General features: G+C 39.0%; 1 protein-coding gene across 1 annotated transcript in view; it reads right to left on the bottom strand.

The window, feature by feature from the left end:
- The window catches only part of LOC122787874 (granulocyte colony-stimulating factor receptor-like), a 335,697-nt gene extending 310,418 nt beyond the window's left edge, over positions 1–25,279 (bottom strand). The window contains exons 1-2 of the mRNA XM_044054791.1: positions 25,197–25,279; positions 23,498–23,633 (exon numbers count right to left, since the gene is read on the bottom strand). Coding sequence (XP_043910726.1) covers positions 23,498–23,633; positions 25,197–25,279 — 219 coding nt within the window. The remainder of the gene's footprint in view (positions 1–23,497; positions 23,634–25,196) is intronic.
- Between the last annotated feature and the right edge of the window lie 225 nt (positions 25,280–25,504).

The raw sequence follows: 25,504 nt of genomic DNA, 5'->3' as shown, positions 1-25,504 counted from the left end.
AGAGTTGTGTGAAAGGTTGGACACTAAGGAGGGAGAAAAGGACCTGTACCGATTGGCTAGGCAGAGGGACCGAGCTAGTAAATGTGCAGATGTGCAGCAGCTAAGGGTGATAAAGGATAATGAGGGAAACGTACTCAAGCGAGGAGAGTGTGTTAAGCAGATGGAAAGAGAACTTTGAGGGGTTGATGAATGAAGGGGAGAGAAGGCTGGATGATGTGGGGATAGTGAATCATGAAGTGCAGTGGATTAGGAAGGAGAAAGTAAGGATAGCTATGAAGAGGATGAAGAATGGAAAGGCTGTTGGTCCAGATGACATACCTGTGAAAGCATGGCGGTGTTTAGGTGAAATGGCAGTGGAGTTTTTAACCAGATTGTTTAATGAAATTTTGGAATGTGAGAGGATGCCAGAGGAATGGAGAAAAAGTGTTTTGGTACCGATTTTCAAGAATAAGGGTGATGTGCAGAGCTGTAGTAACTACAGAGGGATTCAATTGATCAGTCACAGCATGAAGTTATGGGAAAGTAGTAGAAGCTAGGTTAAGAAGGGACGTGATGATTAGTGATCAGCAGTATGGTTTCATGCTGAGAAAGAGCACTACAGATGCAATGTTTGCTCTGAGAGTGTTGAAGATGTACAGAGAATGTCAGAAGGAGTTGCATTGTGTTTTTGTAGACTTAGAGAAAGCATATGACAGGGTGCCTAGAGAGGAGTTGTGGTATTATATGAGGAAGTCGGGAGTGTCAGACAAGTATGTAAAAGTAGTACAGGATATGTACGAGGGTAGTGTGACAGTGGTGAGGTCTGCGGTGGGAGTGATGGATGCATTTAAAGTGGAGGTGGGATTACATCAAGTATCAAGGCTCTGAGCCCTTTCTTATTTGCAATGGTGATAGACAGGTTGACAGACGAGATCAGAAAGGAGTCCCCTTGGACTATGATGTTTGCAGACGACATTGTGATCTGTAGCGAGAGTAGGGAACAGGTGAAGAAGACCCTGGAGAGATGGAGATATGCTCTAGAGAGAAGAGGAATGAAGGTTAGCAGGACTAAGACATAATATATGTGTGTCCATGAGAGGGAGAATAGTGGAATGGTGAGAATGCAAGGAGTAGAGGTGGCGAAGGTGGATGAGTTTAAATACTTGGGATCAATAGTTCAGAGTAATGATAAGTGTTGGAATGAGGTAAAGAAGGGTACAGGCAGGATGGAATGGGTTGAAGAGTGTCAGGAGTGATTTGTGACAGACAAGTACCAGTAAGAGTCAAAGGGAAGGTCTACAAGAGGGTAGTGAGACCAGCTATGTTATATGAGTTGGAGACAGTGGCATTGACAAAAAGGCAGGAGTTTGAGCTGGATGTGGCAGAGTTAAAAATTTTAAGATTTGCGCTGGGTGTGACGAGGGTGGACAGGATTAGGAATAAGTATATTAGAGGGTCAGACCAGGTTGGAAGGTATGGAGACAAAGCCAGAGAGGCAAGATTACGTTAGTTTGGAGATGTGCTGAGGAGGGATGCTGAGTATGTTGGAAAAAAGATGCCAATGATGAAGCTACCAGGTGACAGGAAAAGAGGAAGGCCTAAGATAAGGTTTATGGATGTGGTGAGAGGACATGCAGGTGTTTGGTGTGACAGAGCAAGATGCAGAGGACAGGAAGAAATGGAAACAGATGATCCGCTGTGGCAACCCCTAACAGGAACAGCCGAAAGAAGATGATGATGATGACTTGTATCAAATTTAAAAAAAAAAATGATCAGAATGAGAAAATAGTTATATGATATGTGTATACTTTCAATCAAGAGTTATAAGAACCAAGTCTATCCCTGGGGACATCTTGAGTCCGTGTGAAGCACATGAAAATGTATACAGAGTTGGATACATTTGTTTCCAGATATCAGTCAAGGGTTAATTCCTCATAAACTCTTCTAACATTACCTCATGCTTTACAAATATGGCATGGAATTCCATAAACTAGATTTATCCATATCTGAGGCTAACAACATTCAACCCCCTCCCCCAACTGTGATAGACCCAGGTCACAACTATGTGAGACTTTCTGATGCACCAGGCAAGGAATATTCTAAACACTCTTTGAAAGGTTGCATACAGTAAACAAACATCTAACTGCACCACACTACTGCTAATTATACACAGAAGAACTCTACCCTCTATTCCAGTGATGTCAAACCTATGACACGTGTATCAAAGATGACACCACAACGTTTTGGGTGATACACCAGCGTTCACCAACACCCCAGTTACCAAACAAACTGAAAGAACAAAAATACAAGAAATGTGCAACCCTGCACTTACCTATTAAAACTTAGCAACAAAAAAGTCATTAATGGATGTTAATCAAATCAAATGCAGTGTGTTCCATATTTCTGCCAGTTCAATTCAAAATTACTATTAAAAGTAGGGTAATTTTTGGTGCACTATTTTAAGCCCAATTGTCAGTGCGCATATCGTTTTCTCTACTGTAAATCACTGATTTTTCTTTTACTTTTAGAATACATAGCACACGATTGGACTGTATTTTTTCTTAAATAAATGACTATGTAATGAATTGTTTCTCTTTTATTCGGGGGGGGGGGGGTGACACGCCAGCAGAGTCAAGATAGGCCTTTTCCAAATTTTTTATATATATAATCATTCCAAATTTTTGACATGCCAAGCCTAAAAGGTTTGCCATTACTGCTCTATTCCCATATATGTTTATTATTTAAGAAACAATCAAGCTTAATCACTACCGATCTTATCCTCAAGCTCAACTTAGCCCATAAAATCATCCATCTCTCCATCTACCTGCCCAGCAATTACATTCTTATGCCAATACTATCTTCCAAACTGTCCCTTTCAGTCAAATAAACAACTGATTACCATCAAAAAAACATAAAAGACTGCTGGGGTCAGACTCTATTATAATAGTGTAGCTAGAACTTCGAATACAATTCCTGTTATCATTCAGGTATAACCTACACCATCTTTTCAAACCATTACTAAGACACTTCCTCTCTGCCTTCTGGCCTTGTCCCTGCTCCACATCCAGGACATAGCTCTCACCCTTCATCACCTTTCTTGTACCTCCCTTTAAAACACTAAATCACTTAACCTGCTTATCCCCTTTTAATACCTCACTTTACTGTATTTATTAGACTACTAAACCTACTTCTAATTAGCACAACCAAATTACTATCCCATCACTACAACTCTGTTAACACTCAAACTTGCTTATCTTCTCTAATACCTCAATCTGTTGTATTTTTACTCCTACCTATCTTAGACACCACTCTTCTGTCTACAAAGTGTCAGCACAAGGCTTGTAATTTTAATGTTTGTGAATATCAGTACAAATGTTATTATACGGACTATTATTTAATCACTGAAATTGCATCATAAAATTTGTTATTGTAAATGTTGATTGTATTAAATAGGATACCTTGGAGCTTTTTTCTCAGGCCACTGCTGAAAAAAGGGGACCTGTGACCATTCGGACTTTCCCCGATAAACAAATGTCAATAAATAAAATGAATAGATCAGTTCAAGCAAAATCAATTCTCCAGCAGAACATCATCACAACATTATATATAAAACTTTTATTATTTTATTCCTATTTTGTTTATTCAATACATGAGCTTCTTCTAAATGAGATTCTTAAATGGATATATTTTCTTAAAAAATTTAGTACTTTGTTTAACAGAGGACTGCACACATTAACATTAATAAATAGCATTCAAGATGTTCAGTTCTATATGTAAATAATGAAAGTAAGCATATACATAGTTCTGTTCATACTTATTGTGAGCTGGGTAAAATTAAAAAAGAAATAAAAATAATGAAATATACAACAGTGAAAAAATAAATATAAATAATGAAATCTAACAGAGGAAATGTATGTAAACCAAACAAAAAAAATCTATCTTTCTTCTGGAGAACAATACGGACTTTCAGAACTCCATATTATGCTCTAAGACTCAAAGCAGGCAGCTCAGTAATGTTTTCCCGAGGAGGGTCAAATGTTAGGCTCACCCCCTTGATGTTAGCTCTAAGCTTGGCAGGAAATACTTAAGTGGAAATACTTGGCAGAAAATATTTAAGTGGATTCCATTCTCTTATCCCTTAAAATATATGCATACACAATTTAACAAGGATATATGCATAGTGCTTATTTCTGAGCTCTTAGAATTTCTGTAGAAAAAATGCACAAACAGCATTACTTGACCCATATAGTTTTAATTTCCTCTTCTTTATTGTCTTAAATACAAGGCTCTGTCTGAGAATCTTAAAATGTTGACTAAGATAGACAAGGAAAACAATTAAAATATTTCTTAGGGCTGTGTGAATAAATTTATCTAATGTCACAGATTCACTGTTTTCATTACTGGAAGGTTTTTTTATAGTGTACAATGATTTTAGCTATCATATTCTTCAGTACATATTCATCTATCCGCCCATCCACAACCCCTTTTTCTCACTTTTGCTCATGGGGTTGGGGTGTCACTAACAGCAACAAACATCTAAAGCCTAGGTTTACACTGCCAAGTGGCGAGTATATGATCATAAACCACAACCAACTATTCAAGTTTTTTGTGCAGCTCTAAGTGCAATCTTATCTTGAATTATTTTTTTTTTTAATCTGGGATTTTTGGTGGGCTGAAATTTGGTATAAAAACTTGAGGTTACTGGAAGTCAAACCCTGCCCCCTTAATCTGTATTGCTTATAAATCTGAAAATCATTATATTGTACATTCTCTCATTTATCTGGATTAGCCCTTCAACAGACACTTCAGAGGATATAACCATATCAAAAACAAGATGGTTATTTTCCCATGGAAGTAAAGAAGTCATTACTAATATTGGGCAACTTGCAGTTCAAAGCTTGAGGAAAAAAAGTCTCTAGGAAGATTGAGATCATTCTTGTAGTAGTAAATTGGGCATTCTTTAATGCCTTATAGTTTCCAAATTATCGTGAATCCAGTAATCATCATCTAATTAAAGAGATGAACTTTAAATTGCCAAGATGCATCACACAGCAGTGTGTCTCCAGTCATCCCTTCTATATTGCTGGATATTTGATCAATGTACAAAAGCTATCCCATTTCTATGAGAGATGCTTCCATACTAACATTTCTCTTCTTTTTCGCTATTGGCACAGTTTCCCTTAACTTTAAATATAATTTGGAAAACTTTCCTTGTGTTAAATATAATAGTAGTTTTGGAGGCAACTTTGGTTTTATCTAATCTCGTACTACTTTTTCTGCTGACGTTCTTTGCTTGTAGCTGGTTTTGATCTACTAAACATTAGTCAAAAGCACAAGGATTACATATGGCATGTACTTGTGAAACTAAAACAGATTAATTAAGGCCATCAGCAATATTTTATAGGTTCCTTACTTATTGCCCTTCCACAAATGTAAATAAAAATTTACAATGACTACATAAAACAGTCTTCAGGAAATATCCAACAATTTTTCATTAACTATAGTAGTTAGAGCAATCACAGGACAATTTCAGTCTCAGTATACAACTATGTGAACACAAAACCCTTTTTCATTTCCCATCATAACTTATACTGGGCAGATTTCACTCAATGCAAAAAAAAGTATACTAAATCATCATCTTTGCTTTAACGTTCCAGCAAATAAGTCAGCCAAATAATAGATTAAATCTAATTCTTTAATCTGTTTAAGGCCAGCACATCATACTTAGCCCAACTTTCATCCAGGGAATTAGGAAAAACAGCAGTCACTTGGATTCACTTTATCCCCAGACTCACAAAAAAACATAAATAGTGACTAACAGAAAAATTAACTCAAAATGCAAATAATTAATTAAAAAAAGTGTATGCTGACATACCATCATCTTTATCATGGAGTTACACTGACAAGTGATTTCAGTCATGAACATTTAAGATATACTGTGCTCAGATCTTAACATAAATGTGGATTTGCATCAAGTAATAGAATCTGCTAGAAAGTCAGTATACAATAAAACAGAAAAATATTGCAGTTTTCTGAAGACTGCTAAACTGCTATAACAAAAAAGTGTCTAACAAGATAACAAGATTGCCATTAGTGCAAGGATCTTTACATGTACCACTAAAAACGTGTGAAGTGACACCAGGATCCAAAGAAGGACAGTTGCAAAAGTTTCTAAATAAGCTTTTCAGATATACTAGCAGACCAACAGGGCATAAAACTACTTGACAGTATCTGATGCAGCTATATATAGTGAAAGTATTTTCAAAAGTGCCAGATGAGTCAAAAACTTCCTGGTTTTGAGGCAGAGGCCAAGGTATTTGTGTAAAATGCAGGTCATACTCCTATTTGGATTAAAATAAAATGATTAAAATGGGGCAAAGCTCAATGTCCCCTGTACTTTGCATTTAGTTAGCACTGTGCTGCTACATCTCAAAGGAAATTATATTCCTCCTTTGTGGTGATTCCCCATTTGTGCTCACGTTCACCAAGAAAAATTGTCTACCACATTTGTGAAGACTGGCTTCCTTAGCAATCACCTGCTTTACCCTCTTTTGCCAACACTATCTGTAGAAAATGTTAGTGGTTAGACAAAGTCTACAGTATTTGAGGAAGCTGTTCTATATCTTCATTTATGATCAGCCATTTACCATTCAAATATATTATAAGACTATTTAGTTCATTGATAGAAATGAAAGCTAGTCCATAAATGTCTCCAAGAATTCTGAGATAGTCCAGGCAAGAGCATAGAGGTATGAAATAGTTCACATGCTAAGCAAAAAAGCTTTAATTAATGTGTTTAAGCATTCTCATTTTCTCAAAGTAGTAATTGTACCTCTCAACATCTTCACACAAGTAATCTGGGCAAAATTTAAAATAATTGGGAGACAAAGGTCCAAAAACAAGGACAAATTTAAACATTGCTTTTATAAACTTAGAAAGTTACTAATATAAAATGTCTTTTGTTACCATGCATTTTCAGAAGGATATGAAGTTGGAAATTCATGTGTGTCATTATTTAATGAAATTAATCCTGTGTAATTTTCCAGAAAATCACATTTATGAGGAACAGACCAAAAATAAGACATACAAATCTGGAAGTCCTGGGAAAATTTGGACAATTTAGAAGTATGGTAATAAAGTTACTGCTGCTAAAGAAAAAAATGATCACAATGGTTTTGGGAAATTGATTTATATGCTGCCACTGACGTCACAAAAATTTCATATGTGTTCAGTTGCTAGCAATTAATATGCGAGCAGCTAACGTGACTGCATCAAGCAGAGCCATCTCACACAGAGGACCTAAATTCAAACCATTTTTATTAAGTAAAGATGAGCTCAAGCTTCAAGTCAGCTTGCTCTTGTGGAAAACCAAAATCCTAACTGCACAAGAAGCTAGGTAAACATTCTTAGTACAACTATATGAGCATCATCCTCGTATCAAGAATATTAAAGAACTGGAAAGTAATTTACTTGTGGTGGCTACATCTACATTCTGGCACTGACAAGGTAGTAACCAGTTTGATTGCCCATCATGAATACAGAACATGTCTTGTTACTTTTATGGTGGATATAGTGGAATAACCACAATAACCATGGAAAAACTTTGCATTTATTATACTAGCCTGTCTCTCAAAGAAAAACAAACTGAAGACATCACACAGAGGTTAGGATCAAAGCAGACTTCCCCCATCTTTAAATATCCAGTACTCATTATTTTCTGAATGGCACTGCACCCAGTGTAACATTATCCAATATACGTATTCATAAGTTCATAAATTACTGTGTTCTAGCCTTAAGGACTTCTAGGAACACAGTAAATAAAAAGATTACATACAAAACAACTAATCCAATTATCAACATTTCTTTTAAATGCATCTAAATAAGATGAACCTTGAACTATAAATGGTAAATGATTCCATAAAATCAGCAAATTTAAGTGATACAAGATTGCCTTTCCTTTGTTCTACTATAATCTGAAGAAAGCTGAACATCTTATTCTTATTTTTAAATTTTGAAATTAATACTTGCAGCATTAATTTGAATTCCTCATTTCTTAAAGTCTTAAAACCTAGATTCATTCTACCTCTAATATTTTTAATGCATAATCTAAATGCTTTACATCACTCTAGCTAAGATTAGAGGATTCTATTATTCACTTAGTAAACTTTCTTTGAACAGATTCTGATCTATTTAGATCCATTACTGTAGATCTGCATACGTTGTTGTACTCCAATATTGGTCTAAAATAGCTCTATAAATATGAATCAGATTTTCAATATTATTGTTAGAAATATTTTTAGATGTAACCCAATCTGTATAACAGCTTTCTTAATGTCAACCAAATGAGTGGTAAAAGAAAAACTGAGAAATATATATGAAAAAATCCTTATATTTTACCTCTTTAAAAACTAATTCCTGCAAACATACATTCATTTTTACCCTAGGTTTTACGAAATATATAATTTTGCATTTGTCATTACTAAATTAAATACCTACTTGAGATGTCCAAGTTGAAACATTTTGATTAAGTCTTTTACACTACACACAAAACACACTTCACAGCCATCTGAATATTTAATCATCAAAAAAAGACTGGATGATGGAACTGATGAAACTGCTACATTACATAGCAATAATCCCAATGCAGAATCCTGGGGTACACCTCTTACAATTACAACCTTATCAGTCTTTGCCTATCTTGCAATAGGTTCATTAATTAATTATATAAAAATTGCAACCTAAATTAACAAGTGTCTTGCAGACAGAAAAAAATATGCAATACCATCAAAGGTTTTGACCAAATCAAGAAAAACAGTACCACATGAAAGTTCCATATCCACAGGCATAGTAACCTGATCATAAAATTCAATCACATGGATAAATACTGATTGTTTTTAATGAATATATAACTCAATCAATTAATCAGTTTAATTTAATACAAGTTCTACCAAACAGCTTTCAAAACATTTGCACATAACTGAAGTTAAACTAAACAGGCCTAAAATTAGAGATTTCAGTAGATCTACCATTTTTAATATAGGGGTATTATTAGATAGCTTCCACATATTTGGCCTGTACCACTTAATAACTTATTAAAAATAAATAGAATTGGTGATAGTATTGGTATAAGCTCATTGATTAACATTAACAGAATAATATCTGGACCCATGGATATATTGTTTTTAACTTTTTCAGGGATGTATTCATATTACTGCTAATTAATGGGTAGGTACCATGCAACAGCTATAAATTAACATAAATTGTTTCATTAGAATTCAAAGTATTAAAATGAGGATTAAAATCTCCACTGTCTTTGAAATATCAGTTTCTTGCACATCATTATGTACCAACAGTGGTATATGATTGCCTTGTTTTCCTGAATGAATTAATGTGTAATATGTTTTAGTATTTTTAAATTAGACAATTCAATTTCAAAGCTTGATTTTTCAGATATAATTAAATGCTGCAATTTTTTAGAAATGTTATTCAAGTTTGACTCATTTTTGTAGAAGGATAATGATTATGAAGTCTGAACAGAAGTTTTTCTTATATATAATTTTACTTTTTTTTCCAACTCTCCAACTTAGGTAATGAATTTTTCTACTTGAACATTTAACTGTCTGTTCAGTTTTTTACCCACACTAATCGAGGCATCCCATAACTGTGTAACTATAATCATGTTCTTTATTAAAAGCTAAATTTGACCAGTCTTTTTGCAGAATTGTATCCTAACTCCCTTTATAAAAAAAAAAAACATTATATTTCTTAGTATTAGGCTGGTTAGACCACAGCCTTCTAAGAGAATATAATGGAATTATGATCCGACTTGCACAATGGTGTCTCTACCAAAACATTCAGAATTAAATCGGAATTATTTGTTGTAATTAAGTCTAATATATTATTTCCTCTAGTATTTCGAGTACTGTTTTGGTATAGCCATGTAGTAATAACAATTCTAAAAAAATGTTTCCTGTGTAAAGTACCTGCCCAACACTAATTTCATTCCATGGATGGACAATTAAAGTCACTAAGCAGGGGCCTGGGAAATGAACCATTTACAGTCCACTTGTGCCCATTAGAGCCATTGGTGGCAAAACAGGGATGAATTTGCTGTTCCCCACCCAGTTGTCAAAGTTGCACTTGAATTGGTTAGGGAGGAACTCTGCTTCACATGAATGAGGGCCTGTTCTAGAGAAGGGGTAGTCTCTGCGATACATTCCAGTCTCGCGTATTTACATCACAGGCAAGGTTTAAGTCTTTAGAATGGGTAATTTTGGTGCTGTCTGTTTTGCGATTATGCAAGAGGTCCATCAAAGTGGGTTCAGACAATGCCTTGTATGTAGGGCATAGATCTGCTTTCAATAGCTTGTAGGATACAGCATACAGGGTTAGGGGATTGAGGCAGTCTGCATAGGACATGTTACTTGCACTATTATTTTAGTGAGGAACTTCTGTAGATGTTCCAGTTGTTGGATATGCCTGGTTAGGTGCATACCAAAGGGGGTACTGTACTCAATGATGCATCTAATGAATGCCAAATACAGTGGAATAATGACTTCCTTGGACCTAGATGCCATACTTTTGTTTATAAGTTGCATAACCTGCACTTGCTCGTATAAGTAATCTCATAGGTAAACACTAATAAACTTAAGCACTACATCCTCTTATACTCCTTTTAAGTACTTGCTCCCTATTGGTTCTTTCTGATCAGTCAATAAGTAGTTCCCTATATTATTCAGGCATGTCCAAAGGTCAGTTTCGGGTTTACTCTACAGTCCAGCTGGTGAATCTGGGAATCTTGAGGCAATGTTACAACTGCCTTATGTATACAGACCACCCTCTCCTCCTCCCAACAAGCTCAAATATGTGTGAGAGATGCAACTATATAGTCAAACTGGAGGCTAAGCTCTCTCAACCCAGTACTGGCACAGCCAGTCAGGAGGAGAAGGTAACCACACACACCACAAATCCAGTCTCACATAGACCTATTGCATCAGCAAACAAAACACAAACACACAAAAACATACTCGGAGGCTCTAAATAAAAATCTGCCTAAGCAGCAGAGACCTCCAAAGCAGACATCTAAGCAACCCCTACCACGAAACAATACCCATGTAGCACATAGCTCACAAAGTCAGTGTGCCACACAGTCACAGCCCTTAAGGCTAAGCAACACACCTAATACACTTGTAATAGGTGACTATTGTCAGACACACTGACGTCCCACTCACCAGGATGAACAAGAAAGTGGTCACTGTAAGCTGCCTGGTTCCACCACATAACACAAGCACTCAGGTCACTCCAAAGCATGTACAAATATGACTCCATCATTGTCCATGCTAGTGTGAATGAACTGAGATGTACCTCCCTGGACTACATGAAGAGAGACAGAGGAGCTCTTTGATCATGTAGCCCAGGCCGGTATGACCTGGACCTTGAGTAGCATCTTACCCTCACCAAGAATGATGCCACAGTATAAAGACAAATTGATCAATTTTAACAATTGGCTAAAGTATTGGTGTCATTCAAAGGGGATCCAGTGTCTGTCAGCCTGGGATGACATGCTCGACAAGCCACGTTGCTTCAACTAGGGACGGCTTGCACCTGTCACCCCTGGGTTTTTGAATACTGGCAAAGGCTCTTGCCTCCCCCATAGTGCCTTTTTTAGGCAAGGCTCAAAAGACAAACCCACCTCCATAGACAACACAAAGAAAAAAAAACTAAGGGTAATGCTGCTCAATGCCAGAAGTCTAAACCTCAAGATGCACACACTTGAGACTCTCCTCAGTATGGAGAATATCGATATCTGTGCAGTAACAGAAACCTGGTTCAAGGCTCCCGGGAGCACCCCAGCAATAACAGGTTACACTTCATACCATGCTTTTCAGCCCCAAAACTCGGACTGAACCACAAAAGGAGGGAGAATATCCATATTTATCAAAGATACCCACACCTCCAGGTTAGTGGCACTGCACGAAGTATCGGAGACCATCCATGTGCAACTAACAGTGGGCAAAACTGCCTTTCAGTTTGTAGCCTACTACAGACCACCCTCCCAAACACAGGAACCTCACTCAGCTTTCTTGAGAACACTGGAGAATATGAAGGTCTCTCCAAACACCATTATACTGGGTGACTTCAACTACCCAAACATTGATTGGGAAAACTACTCAAGCCCAAACACCCTCGCCCAATGGTTCCTAGAATTTATAAACTCAAATGCTATGGAACAACTGGTCACAACTCCCACAAGAGGGGAAAACATATTGGATCTGGTCATCACCAACATGGGGTCTCTATGTTCCACACCAGAGGTATACCCCTCATTGGTAAGATCAGACCATAAACTAATCTCACTGGACATCCATATTCTGTCCCCACCCCCAGCCAAGGAAACCACGGTGAAGAACTTCTCAAAAGCAAACTTCACACTTCTCAAAACTGAGGTGGAATCCTTCAAAGCCCCCGGGCCAGTGGAAAATATGGCCCAAAATGTAGAATCCTTTACAAAAGCATTCTATGGACACCTACAGGAATGCATGGAGCATGCTATACCAAATAAAACCAAGACTCACTCCTCCAAAGGCAGGAGACCTGTCTGGTGGACCACGGCCATAAATAAGCTATACAACAGAAGGAGAAAGCTACTACATGATAGAGCAAAATCCCAAAAAGGGAAGGCATCTCTGATCAGTACTAGCAAGAAACTACGATCCCTCATAAAATCATCTAAGGCCAGCTTCGAAAGAAAAATTGCACAAGACACTGAAGATAATCACAAGGCCTTCTTTAGTTATGTCAGAAACCTGGGAGGCAACTCCCAGATATGCTCCGAGTTGGTGCAAAATGACAAAAAATACACTGAACCCACAGACATTGCCAACATCCTGGCAGAAAGGTTCAGTGCAAACGTCTCCCCCCCCCCTTCCCCCCCAAAAGAGCAAATGCCTATCCCAACAGAGTGTGGTCTTCCTGAGATCAGAGATGCACAGGTGAGAGCTGCCCTCTCCAAAGCAAAAAACACAGCATCAATGGGACCAGACGGTGTCCCGGGCTGCGTCTTACACGAGCTCATATAAAGTCACTGTTCAATCTCAGCCTTACTACAGGATATGTACCCAAGGAATGGTGTACAGCAACATTGGTCCCACTCCACAAAGGTGGTGCCACAACAGATCCTGGAAGCTATCGCCCTATAAGCCTGACTCGCCTGGTCTGCAAAGCTATGGAGCGTATCATCATGGAAATCATAAACAAAGACTTTGGGAACCTCCAGACACTGGATCCTACCCAATTCGGATTTGTTAAGGGCAGATCTTGCCTCTTGAACCTGGTCGACTTCTTTGAAACAGTTACCAAAGCCATAGATGAAGGGAAGGTAGTCCACACAGCCTACCTGAACCTCGCAAAAGCCTTTGACACAATACCCCACTCGGGCATCATAAATAAGCTCACCAGCTTAAATATCAACCCCTATGTCACAAGATGGGTTGCAAACTGGTTCAGGGATAGAACCCACATGGTCAGAATAGCAGGTGCCATGTCAGACTCTAAACCAGTTACAAGTGGCGTCCCACAAGGCTCAGTCCTGGGACCTCTCTTGTTCGGTATATATATTTCTTTGAGGTACAGGCTAACACGGGTGGACTATGGCTGACCAAGTTCGCAGATGACTGCAAACTGGGTGCCATAATTGACTCTCCGGCTGACACAAGCATCCTCCAAAAGGGACTCACAGAGATGGATAACTGGTGCCAGAGCCATGGCCTAAAGCTAAATGCCAAAAAGTGCATAGTCATCCCCTTTGGGAAAAACAAAGTGCCCACGAATTACCACATAGGTGGTAATCCATTAAGTACGGAAGAAGTAATTAGGGACTTGGGGACCCAAGCAGATAGCAATCTCTCCTTTGACAATCACATTGCCAAAGTGGTGAGAAAGACCTTCTATACAGTCCACCTTATGATGAAAGGGTTCACATCTAGATCAAGAGATGTCATTGTGCCCCTATACTCATCAATAATCAGGCCCATAATTGAATACAATGCCCCAATTGGTATGTACCTTACCCGACACCTGCAGCAACTGGAAAGACCCCAAAAGTACCTCACCAAGAGGATCAAGGGGCTCAAACAGATGCCCTATGCAGTTCGGCTAAAGAAATTCCAACTCTACTCAGTTGCGTACCGCCTACTCAGAGGCGATCTATGTCTGACGTATAAAGCCATGTCCAACCCAGAATTAATGGGCATGCTTCACCTCAGGAAATCCAAATCCCTTAGAGCTACACGCTCCAGGGACTTCAGCACAGAAATAAATAGGACATGCTGGAGGGACAGATTCATATCCCAGAGGCTCCCCTCACTCTGGAACAAAATCCCAGTCCATGTTAGGCAGAGCCCCTCACGGACCCTCTTCAAGAGAAATCTTGACGAGTGGATGGGAGATCATAAGTTTACCCCTGGGATCTCTTCTGTGTCCCTGCTTGACAGAGGTACAGTAAACTAACCTTAAAAAGGCTACCTTCTGTGACCTACTATACAGAGGCACAGACAACTAATCTAAAAGGGTGGCAAAAGCCAAACACACTCTGGCTAGGCTTATAAATGCCCTAGGGCAGATAGCCTAGTATCAACCTATGAACATAGAATGATTTCCTCAGTGATATAGACACGTGATGGTCAAAAGCTAGATTACTGTCCATTTGTATCCCAAAGTCCCCGATGACTGGGTCAACTCTTAGAAGTGTGTTCTCAATACTATAGTTATGAGTGGTCTGTATTAGATGCTCGACCGCTTAAATGTTCGAATCTCTAAAGGTCGACCTTTAGAGATCGAACAGTTAAGCAATCAAAATTTTACAAAAATTAAAAAAAAAAAAAAAAATACATAATACAAAAAAAAAATTAAAGGGTTTAAGCAGGGGGGCAAGCCACCCTGTACCCCCCCACACCCCCTACTTTAATATACCACCTCCAAGATCACGCTACAGTGTAGGGAATGGGAAATCTCATTTCCGCACTGTAGTTCACTGAAGTGCGATCTCGGAGTTGGTATATTTAAGTAGTGGGGGTGTGGGGGGTGCAGGGGGGCTTGACCCCCCTGTCTAAACCCTTTCTACATGTTTTTGTTTTTATATACATGTTTACTATTTCGAACGTTTAAGTGTTCGATCTGTAAAGGTCGACCTTTACAGATTCGAACATTTAAGCGTTTGTTCTAGTAATATAGACCCATTATGAGGGGTGGATGACTTCCCAAGGATGCTATTATGAATTTTGTGGCATTTAGTTTTAGCCCATGGCTTTGACACTAGTTTGCCTGTGTCAGCCCTTCCTGGAAAACATCTGCATTGGTGGGGGATTCAATGAGAGCTTCTACTTTGCAATCATCCTCAAATTTAGTCAGCCAGAGGCCACTGACATTGGCTTTGACTTCCGAGAGGTAAATGCCAAAAAGGAGCAGTCCCAGGATTGATACCTAAGGGGCTCTGCTTGTAATTGGCCTCTCTGTAGAGGTGGACTCCCCAATTCTAACTTCATGGGTTCTGTCTGTAAGCCTGCTGGCTATCCACTGGGTAACCTAAGGATTTGTACCCAGCCTCTTGATTTTATCAACAATGCCCAAGTGGGGTATTGTGTCAAATGCCTTAGCCAGGTCAAGGTAAGCAGTTTAAACTATTCTGCCATCATCCATTGCTTTGGTGTCCTTCTCAAAGAAGTCCACTAGGTTGATTAGGCAAGACCTGCCGATGATGAAACCAAACTGTGTTGGTTCCACTGTCTGGTGGTTTCCTATGTCACTATTGATCATTTCCATGAAAAAACTCTTTCCATGACTGATGAGATTAGTCAGACTTATGGGTTTGTTGTTTCCCAAGTCTATAGATAGCCAACCTTTGTGCAGAAAGGTGACTGTTGATTTTCTCCATTCATGAGGCATGAAGCCTGTTTGGAGGCTACAGTTAAACAGCAGGTTCAGAAGGCTGATATATCATGTTTCATGCTATTTAGAAGGCATACTGGGATATTGTCTGGGTCCATTAATGCAGTGTTCTTGGCCTTGGAAATGTCATTTAATGACCTGTTGCCTAGTGATAGTGGTGGCAATTATATTTGATGGTGCTTCCTGACAGAAAGTTGATGCGGTGAGAGGGTAAAGTTGGAGTTGAATTTGTTGGCCTTTAGCTTTGCTATATCTTCTGGATCAGTATAGATGACTCCATTTATAATGAGCTCTGCACAAAATTGTGCATTGCCTTTGAGGTTGTGGACATACTGCAGCTAAAGAATGCTTTTATGGTTGTCCTCGGCCTGGGAGGCCGCATTTACCTGAAATTCGGCTTTGCTAGACTTTATTTATCCTCTGAGCTGTTTTAGTTTGAGGAGTTTCCTTTTATCCTGCTGGGTACTGAACCTCCTAATGTTTGCCATGATTGTCTTCATTCTGTTATACAGCCTATTGATAATGTCATTCCAAGGTGACTTGTTTTTTGTTAGTTCTATAAAACTTCCAGGTGGGTACAGCCTCCTCCATGCAGCTATTAACATGCTTGCATAGGGTTTCCGTGAACAGTTCTGCGTAGGCAGCATTCTTCTCAGAGTTTATGGAAGCTTGAAATTTTGCCAGGTTATGTAATTGTAAGAAGTTAATAGCCTTAGAGTAGTTCCTGAATATTCCAGGGTTATCTGGGGTTTCATGTTTTAAATTTGATGTAAATTGAGACACCTCCCTCCTTTAGTCCCTGTCTGTGTAGTAGCTAGTCTAAATGTATGGAAGTCATTATAACTTTGCCCTGTCAGTGTGCTCTCCACAGCTTTAAACCATCTCTCAGTGACTGCATAGACGTTAACATTCTCTAGGGTGAAGAGAGCTTCTAGGGAGTGGAGTTTTTTTGTTTAGACTCCTAGCATTGAGCAGTAACACCTTTAGATTTTCTTGGTTTTGATTTGCTATGTCGGAAGCACTTTCAATTTGGCATTACCCAGAAAAGGCACTATGGGGAAGACAATGTTTTAGCTAATACTCCAAAACATATAGGGGTGAGATGCACACAAACTGGCAAAGCTGCATTGTCTGTTGACCATCTCCTTCCATGTTGAATATTGCACCCCCTTAGAATGACACTGGAAACTAAGCCAATTATTAAAGTCAGTCATCTTTTGTTCATATTGTGGCATCATCCTTGGAGAAGGTAAAATGCTAGGCACATACCAGCCTTGGACACACATTCTGAGAGCTCCAGGATGTCTCTTCATATAGTCTAGGGAGGTGCATCGCAGGTCATTTACACCGCTTGTAGGTTTTCCTTATTTTCCCTCCACCCACTGGGTCATAAGGCTATAACATTTATGGAGAGTCACAGATGTTTAACTGTATAGTCTCAATCATAGTTGAGGGAACACCAAAGGCTGGAATGGAAATAAACACTGATGGCTGACAGGGGAATTTAATGTAGTGAAGGAGTCCCCTGTAGCTAATTATTGTCTTTTACAAAAAAAAAGGCAACTTACATAACTATAGCACAGACAATATTTCACATGTCCCAGAAAGTATTTTATTCTCTATAAAATGATCCATAGCTGCTATGTAATGTGAGAATTTGCAGTTTCTTTCCTTCTGTGACACTTCTGTGCTATTCAGCACACAGAATGAGTTTGTATAAAATTTTATGATAAATTTTTCTATGAATTTGTATCACTGGCTATTGCATCATATTAACCACATTTCCTTAAAGAAAAACCTGGCTTGCAAGATACTTGTAGTGTCTGTGATGTTTTCTTTCATAAATGTATTTCCTCTCAGGGGATCGATAGTTCTTTTCCCATGCATTGTAAGACAGATGGCAGAAAAGCTGAGGCTGAAATTTCAGGAATTTCGATACCTCTGGATACCCGCAGTAGTGGTGTTGCAGTAGCGTTGTCGCCTCACAGCAAGACATTGTCCCGTTCGATTCTCAGCTACGTCTTGTGTGTAGAGGCATGCATGAATGGGCATGCCTTCGTTGAAGGTTGTGCGTCAGGGCTGGTAACTCGGCATGTAAAAATCCACTACCAAACATTAGCGGACTGGAGTTCTGCTGTGGCGACCCCTTACCGGGATAAGCCAAAAGAAACAACAACAACGATACCTCTGGATGAAAAATAGAAATACCTGAAAAATTAGGTTCTTGCAGCAAACTAATTCTTAGTCTTTACAAAAAGCAACACAATGCAAGACCTGTCTGAAAATGAAGAACGGGATTGTCAGTGTTTAAAAGATGGCAAAACATATAAACCAGAAATGCACACTGGAAAAAATCACCAACAGTATTCAGACAAGGAAAGTAAGCAGTAATTCTGAGGACTGCCATTCTAACTGAACGTGCAGAGCAGCCTAGAGAAGAGACAGTCAATATAATATGATCCCATGAGAAGACATACTACACTTTTGGGAATGGGATGCTAAGCCTAAGAACAAAAGTATATTGATATGGCTACCTCAGACTATTTTTTGAGGTACTATAAATAGAAAATAGCTATTTCTATGCAGTTCTTAGGTCTATATAATACTATACCATCAAGATAGGGTAAAATATTCATATTGTCAGTTTATGGCCAAATTGGTTTTAAATACTATTTACAAGAAAGGCTCAGTGTGTTTCAAATGAGAAAGAACAGAAATGAGAAAGCCACTGAATGCAATCAGTTATTCTGACTACTATACTCTAAGTGAATAGACAAAAACAGTCTGAGGAAGAGGAATGGTTGAAAAAAAAGTACTCGCTAATAGTTGTTCTACTAGCACAGGGTCAGATTGTCCATCTGGCATTGGCAACTTAATTCCAATGAACGACTTCAACACTACAGGACCAGCAAGGGGAGGGAAGGATTAGCAGGTAATGTTTGCTTACCTCTGTCAAAGGAAGTGGGAAAATTCCACTTTGCAGCAGCTTCAGGAGAATGATGGTAGTTAGCGCTTGAACCTTATGCCTTTAGAATCAGCACACAGCATGAAGTCTGCATCAAGCATGGTTCTAGCCCAAGGAGAGAGTTAAGAAGCAGGATAACTACTTTAACGCCCACCAAAACTATACAGCAGTATCACAAACATATGTATACATGTTTTCCATGCAATGTTTAATTTATTTACTAATTTACTTGTTTCTGTTTTTAACTGGGTGAGTGAGTTGGTCAACTGATCCATTTCAGCCATGATCCAGGCTGTGAAAAAGAGTACAAACACAAAACAATGGAATATTTTTACAGAGGCACATACAAAAGTACACAAATTTCAAAGACCTCACAAGAAAATACAATAGATACATTCACAAGTGTACAACTTTGAGACATTAGGCCTGTAAGGAATTATCACAGTGCAGGGAACTAATGAAACATTTACACTAGAAGCAAAACTGAAGGAATTTATGTTACAAACTGTAGAAGAAAAAATATTTATGATGGTTTCAAATTTCAAGACCTACCTACTATCTGATCATCTGGCTCTATTTGCCAAGCTCCAAACTGATGCTCCCTCCAGCTGCTCAAAGTGTGAGAAAAATATTCACCTCTGCTCTTGCAACTGCAGCAAGATGCTTGTTAAAAGTGTCAAGAAGCTTACCACAGTCACTACCACACACTCACCTCACTCGGACTAATCACAAATGCAGTATCTGTATTCATAAAGTAAGAGTAGCGGGATCTATGTCCGAATCCAGACCAGTAACGAGTGGTGTGCCTCAGGGCTCTGTCCTGGGGCCCCTCCTGTTTGGCATATACTTCTCAGAAGTACAGGCAAGCATGGAAGGGCTGTGGCTGACTAAGTTTGTGGACGACTGCAAATTGGGTGCTATAATAGAGTCTCTGGCCAACATGGAGATCCTCCAGAAGGACCTAAATGAGACTGATGCATGGTGTCAAAGCCATGGTCTCAAGCTAAATGCAAAAAATGTGTAGTAATCCCCTTTGGAAAAAACAGAGTACCCACAAACTACAACATAGGAGGTAATCCCCTGAAATCTGAAGAAGAAATAAGGGATCTAGGGACCCAAGTAGATAGTCAGCTTTCCTTTGATAACCATGTTGCCAAAGTGGTTAGAAAATCCTTCTATGTGACCCATCTGATCACGAAAGGGTTCGCATCAAGATCTAAGGATGTAATGGTGACCCTCTACTTTTCCCTCATCAGACCCATTATTGAGTACAATGCACCAATTGGAATGTACCTGGCTAGACATCTCCAGCAGCTGGAGAGACCACAGAGGTACCTAACCAAGAGGATTACTGGCCTCAAACAGTTACCCTATGCAGCACGATTGAAAAAGCTAAGATTGTTCTCTGTTGCATACCGCTTTCTCAGAGGCGATCTCTGTCTAACGTACAGAGCCATGTCCAACCCAGAATTGTTGAACATGCTCCATCTTAGCAAAACCAAATCTACTCGAGCTACACGCTCTAGGGATATAAACCTCAAAACAACAATGAATAGAACATGCTGGAGGGATAGATTCCCTTCGCAGAGACTTTCCTTACTATGGAACAGGGTCCCGATCTACATAAGACAGAGCCCCTCACTATCATTCTTCAAGAGGAACCTTGATGAGTGGATGGGTAACAGAAAGTTCACACCGGGGATCACACCAACAGCACTACTAGATAGGGGCCAAGGGTACTAGCTGCTAGTACAACGGTCTAGGGAACTACTAAAGGGCCGGTGAATACCGCACAACGTGGCTGGGCTAATATATGCCTTCGGGCAGATAACCCAGTACCAACCTATGAACCTATTAATGAAACCACAATATCCTGATGGCTTCTTAACTCAATGCTACTATTGCACTATTGGAGACTGTCTAGCCTACCCCCTTGACACATAGCACCTGGCATGGTTGCTGCCACTATTGGCACTCATCTATCCTACCCCTGACACACTGCACCTCTGACGGTTGCCTCTACTATTGGCACCTGTCCATCCTTCCCACTGACCTGGGACAGTTGCCACTTTCGCCCCACCATAGTTGTGGCACTGCCTTGTATTAAATAGGTGTATAGATAGCTAACCACATAATTGCAAACATTTGTATGTCTAGAAGCTCAATATGTAAAGTGTTATTGATTTAAAAATGTTTATAGGAGTGGAATCAGGCTTGTGCAGTTCAATTTTTCTCTCAAGCACTTTTTTGCTATAGATTACCCATTGCTAAACCAGACAGAGGTCTAGTCAGCATTACTGCAACATTACAGTTGTTTCTGAGGGGGTAATCTACTGTTCTAACTAACCATTTTGATTTCAATGATGGATAATAGTGAAATTTTACAATTCTGAAATGCACTTTAGTATGAGGGTTGCTTGTTGGCAATAGGAAGCCACTTAAATTTTTCCAAAATCAGTTATGAGTTATGGCATTTGTATATTTTGTACAAGGGCAAGACAAATTTTTACTTATTGCACTTTGAAGTAGCAGAGCATTCCTAGCAGAATTCAATGCAAAAAGGAGTAGGCAATATTCCAATTGAGGCTCTATTTGTAAATTAACCTTCAGCTTTGTTTATTAGACTTACTTCACTAGTATGATGACTTTATGCTTTAAACTATCTACAAGCTGAGGTGAGTTGAAGTAAACTGTTGTCAAACATGTAATAACTGATCCAAGCAGTGTGTTTTTTTTTTTTGCCTTATGACTTGGATAGTGACTGAAGAGGTCAACCAAATCAGCTGACTCTCAATCAATAAAAATACAAAAACAACCATAGTATCTCCTCAACAATAATGCCATCATCAGTTGTCTTCTATGCAGACCATTCTTGCCTAGACACTTTCTAAAGTAGTGGGGAAGTCTACCTCTGACAAAAAAAAAATGATGTGTCATCCTTTCAGAGTGGGAGCAGGGTAGGAAATATTAAGTTCACCCAACTTAGTCTCCACAAGCAAAAGCCATACATTCTACCCCCCCCACAATTCTTTAGGCTTGCAGTGCACTGGCCGCATACTCTTCCCAGCCAACTATCCACCCCATACATCCACTCTGAAAGCAGAGCTGCCCTCTGACAAAAATCAACCAATGGATGGCTAACCACAAATTCATCCCCCAGTTTAGCACACTTGTTTGGCCTATATCTAGGTTATTCTTTATGCAAAATATAACATCTAAAAACTACCATGGGAATGTAAAGCTAGCCTTCCTATGATCCTCACAGATCAATAGCCTAGTAATTACCAGTGAACCAATAATCCTTACCTCTTTCCAACAGCTGCTCAGATCAGGTCCATTTGTAGATAGAGGATGAGTCATTGATGTATATATAACTGCAGCACTGCTGGGGCAACATATAACCAGGGTGACTGGAAAATATTTAGTAGGTTGGCACAAAATACGCTGTCTCACCACATAATGGAAGCTGCTGGAATGTTGTTTACTGAATATTAGCTTGTTTGGTGTATAATGTAAAGCCAAATAAGGCCATAAAATATGTCTAATTTTAGTGCTGTTTTTTTTCCACTGTAATCTAGTCAAAGTAAACTCATTCAGAAATCACACAAGTGCAAAAACTGAATTACATTCCATGTCTCTGGACTCAACATGCAGACAACATACAGACTATTTTCACAGACATTTACACATATATACCTAGCTATTACATCACGGACATGCAGGTAGACAGGTATGCATGGTATGGGGTAAAATATGGCCCTACAGCAAGTTAGCAATTTCTTTGCAGTTTATCTTGAATATTTCCGCCATTTCCAGTATTCCTGTATATAACCCCCCACCGTATTTTACCATATATCCAACACTATGCAAGTCAAAATGCTATCCAGTCTATATATGCCTGTCAGGCACAACCAACAATTGTAAATAAAGCAGCACCCTGACTGTGATGAAAAGCAAAGAGAAAAACCTCACTCATCAGATGGTTCAAAGAAGTATGCCTGACACGTCAACCCATTCGAATTTCACCCCTTTATCTACAGAGAATTAAAATAATTTCTGGTTTATGTCCTTGAATAATCATTTTTCTGCCCTTATACACACACTAACACACACACTCCACCCATGAAGCCATCTGCAAAATGTGTGTAGCAATATTCCTAACAAAGAATATATTGTTTGAAATAAGTGTGTAGCAAAATTCCTAGAATCCAGAAGGAACCAGAATACAACAGAATGGATCAGTTTTGTTTGAGCTTTATTTTTATTTCCATACAATATAATAACACAAGTTTCAGAACCTCTGCTCTGTGTCAGTGTTATTATACCATAATTCTGTCTGAAAGAATTATTTTAATTAGCCCTGAAACATTGCAGTTATGGGTTGAACATTACAGGTGGTTTGCGTGTTCTTTTGTGCCATAATAAAATTACAGGATTAACAGTAACAAGACAGCACTTTCTAAGAGATTATGGGAGAGACACCTTACACGACCCAGCCAAATCAAAACTTAAGACAAAGTATTATTTCAGCTTTTAAATTTCAATGAAAACCATGACCTAAGGGAACATGAGCTACAGGAATCCGAAGACCCTGCTACTTCTACTCACCTTAAGGGGATACAGCCATGCTAAAGTAATGCAGCTTATGTTCTGGCATATATCTTCTGGGAACAGAGATGTACTGTTTCTCTTAATACACAAAAGGGACTTGGTGTAGTGCATCTTGCAGTCGAACAATACTTTCCTAGAAACATCCAGGGGAAAAGAAAAGGGTACAATGCTCACTGTGTAAAACAAGCATTGCTACACAACACTCCAGCAACATATTTAACCCATCTTCATGACCTCTCCCACCAATTACTGCACTTAACATTACAGTAAAATGCAATGCTATAATTCTTTACAAGGAAGAACCGTTTATGATATATATTTGATAAATAACTCATGGAAACAAATAATGGAAATGCTGTATTCAAGACTAGCCAATAGTGGCATGATTTTATTTGACATTTGTTAACCGGGTTAGTCTGACTGGCTGCAAAAGCATAGCGGGCTAAACCAGCACCTTGTGCCAGTACCACAAACTAGTGCCCAACCCCCAAGCTCACTAAGTGACCAGCAATAATAATAAAAAAACAGTTTGCTGTAATTAAAAAGCACTTTACTGTAATAAGTTAGATCTACATCCCCCAAGCTATGCCACTGAAGAGGAAAAATTAAGAAAAAAGCACTTTATTGTAATAAGCCAATCACCACATTGTGTGAATGTCACTGTAATAAGCCAATCACCACATTGTGTGAATGTCACTGTAATAAGCCAATCACCACATTGTGTGAATGTCACTGTAATAAGCCAATCACCACATTGTGTGAATGTCACTGTAATAAGCCAATCACCACATTGTGTGAATGTCACTGTAATAAGCCATTCACCACACTGTGTGAATGTCACTGTAATAAGCCAATCACCACACTGTGTGAATGTCACTGTAATAAGCCAATCACAACATTGTGTGAATGTCACTGTAATAAGCCAATCACCACATTGTGTGAATGTCACTAATAAGCCAATCACCACATTGTGTGAATGTCACTGTAATAAGCCAATCACCACATTGTGTGAATGTAACTGTAATAAGCCAATCACCACATTGTGTGAATGTCACTGTAATAAGCCAATCACCACATTGTGTGAATGTCACTGTAATAAGCCAATCACCACATTGTGTGAATGTCACTGTAATAAGCCGATCACTACATTGTATGAATGTAACCAATAAGCTGATTACTACAATAATCCCCTGCCCCACCAGCTCTTCCATTAAAGAGAAAAGGGGGAAAAACACTTTACTGTGATAAAACTGATCGCTACATGCCTAGGCATTTGCATCTGGTACTTGATGGCCCTGAAAGCTAAGGTAGTGGAGTTATACACCTTCTTACTGTACTTAGCCTTCCTTGTCTGATGGTAAGACATTTGAAGAAGCAAGTAGCTTAGCAAGTTTGTCACACAGAAAGGTCTGATGAGGAATTCTTATACAAAAAAGTTCTGATCCTCAGGAACCTTATAGAACATGGCTGTTTTTTAGGAGCAGGGAGACCCTGGGGCTTGGGAAGCAGGTGTAAAAGTGTCTAAAAGCAAAACAGAAGATACAGCAGAAGGTCTGGGGAACACATTTGCAAATCAGGATCATAGTATCGCTTCTGGATGTCGAACAGAGAACTTTCCCAATTAGAAGGTTTCATTTTAAGAATGTTATCCCCCAAATAAAGTTCAGCTGAGATGTCAGCAACAGGAACCACATACCTCATTTCTTTTTTCATTTCTTTCTTCACAGGAACATCTGCCATAACTGAACCCTCCCTTCCCTCTACAAGGGAATCTAGCATTTCTTCCCTTATAAGAATCTGTGAAATGCCTCAACACCTTTCAGAAATTACTAATTGCAGAGTTCCCCCTTTTCATTCTCAAAGGATGCCAGCTTATGAGACGTGCAAATGGCATGGCCTGTGTCAACCTCCAATAGGGTCATGACAAAGGAGCCAGGCATTAGAACCAGATGATCCTTGGTCTCTTCATTTGAGCCTATAGAGACATCTAGCAGAGGCTGGACA

This window comes from Protopterus annectens, chromosome 13.part0, assembly GCF_019279795.1.
Source record: "Protopterus annectens isolate FY-2018-M chromosome 13.part0, PAN1.0, whole genome shotgun sequence".
Taxonomy (NCBI): Eukaryota; Metazoa; Chordata; order Ceratodontiformes; family Protopteridae; genus Protopterus; species Protopterus annectens.
This window is presented reverse-complemented; position numbering and strand designations above follow the sequence as displayed.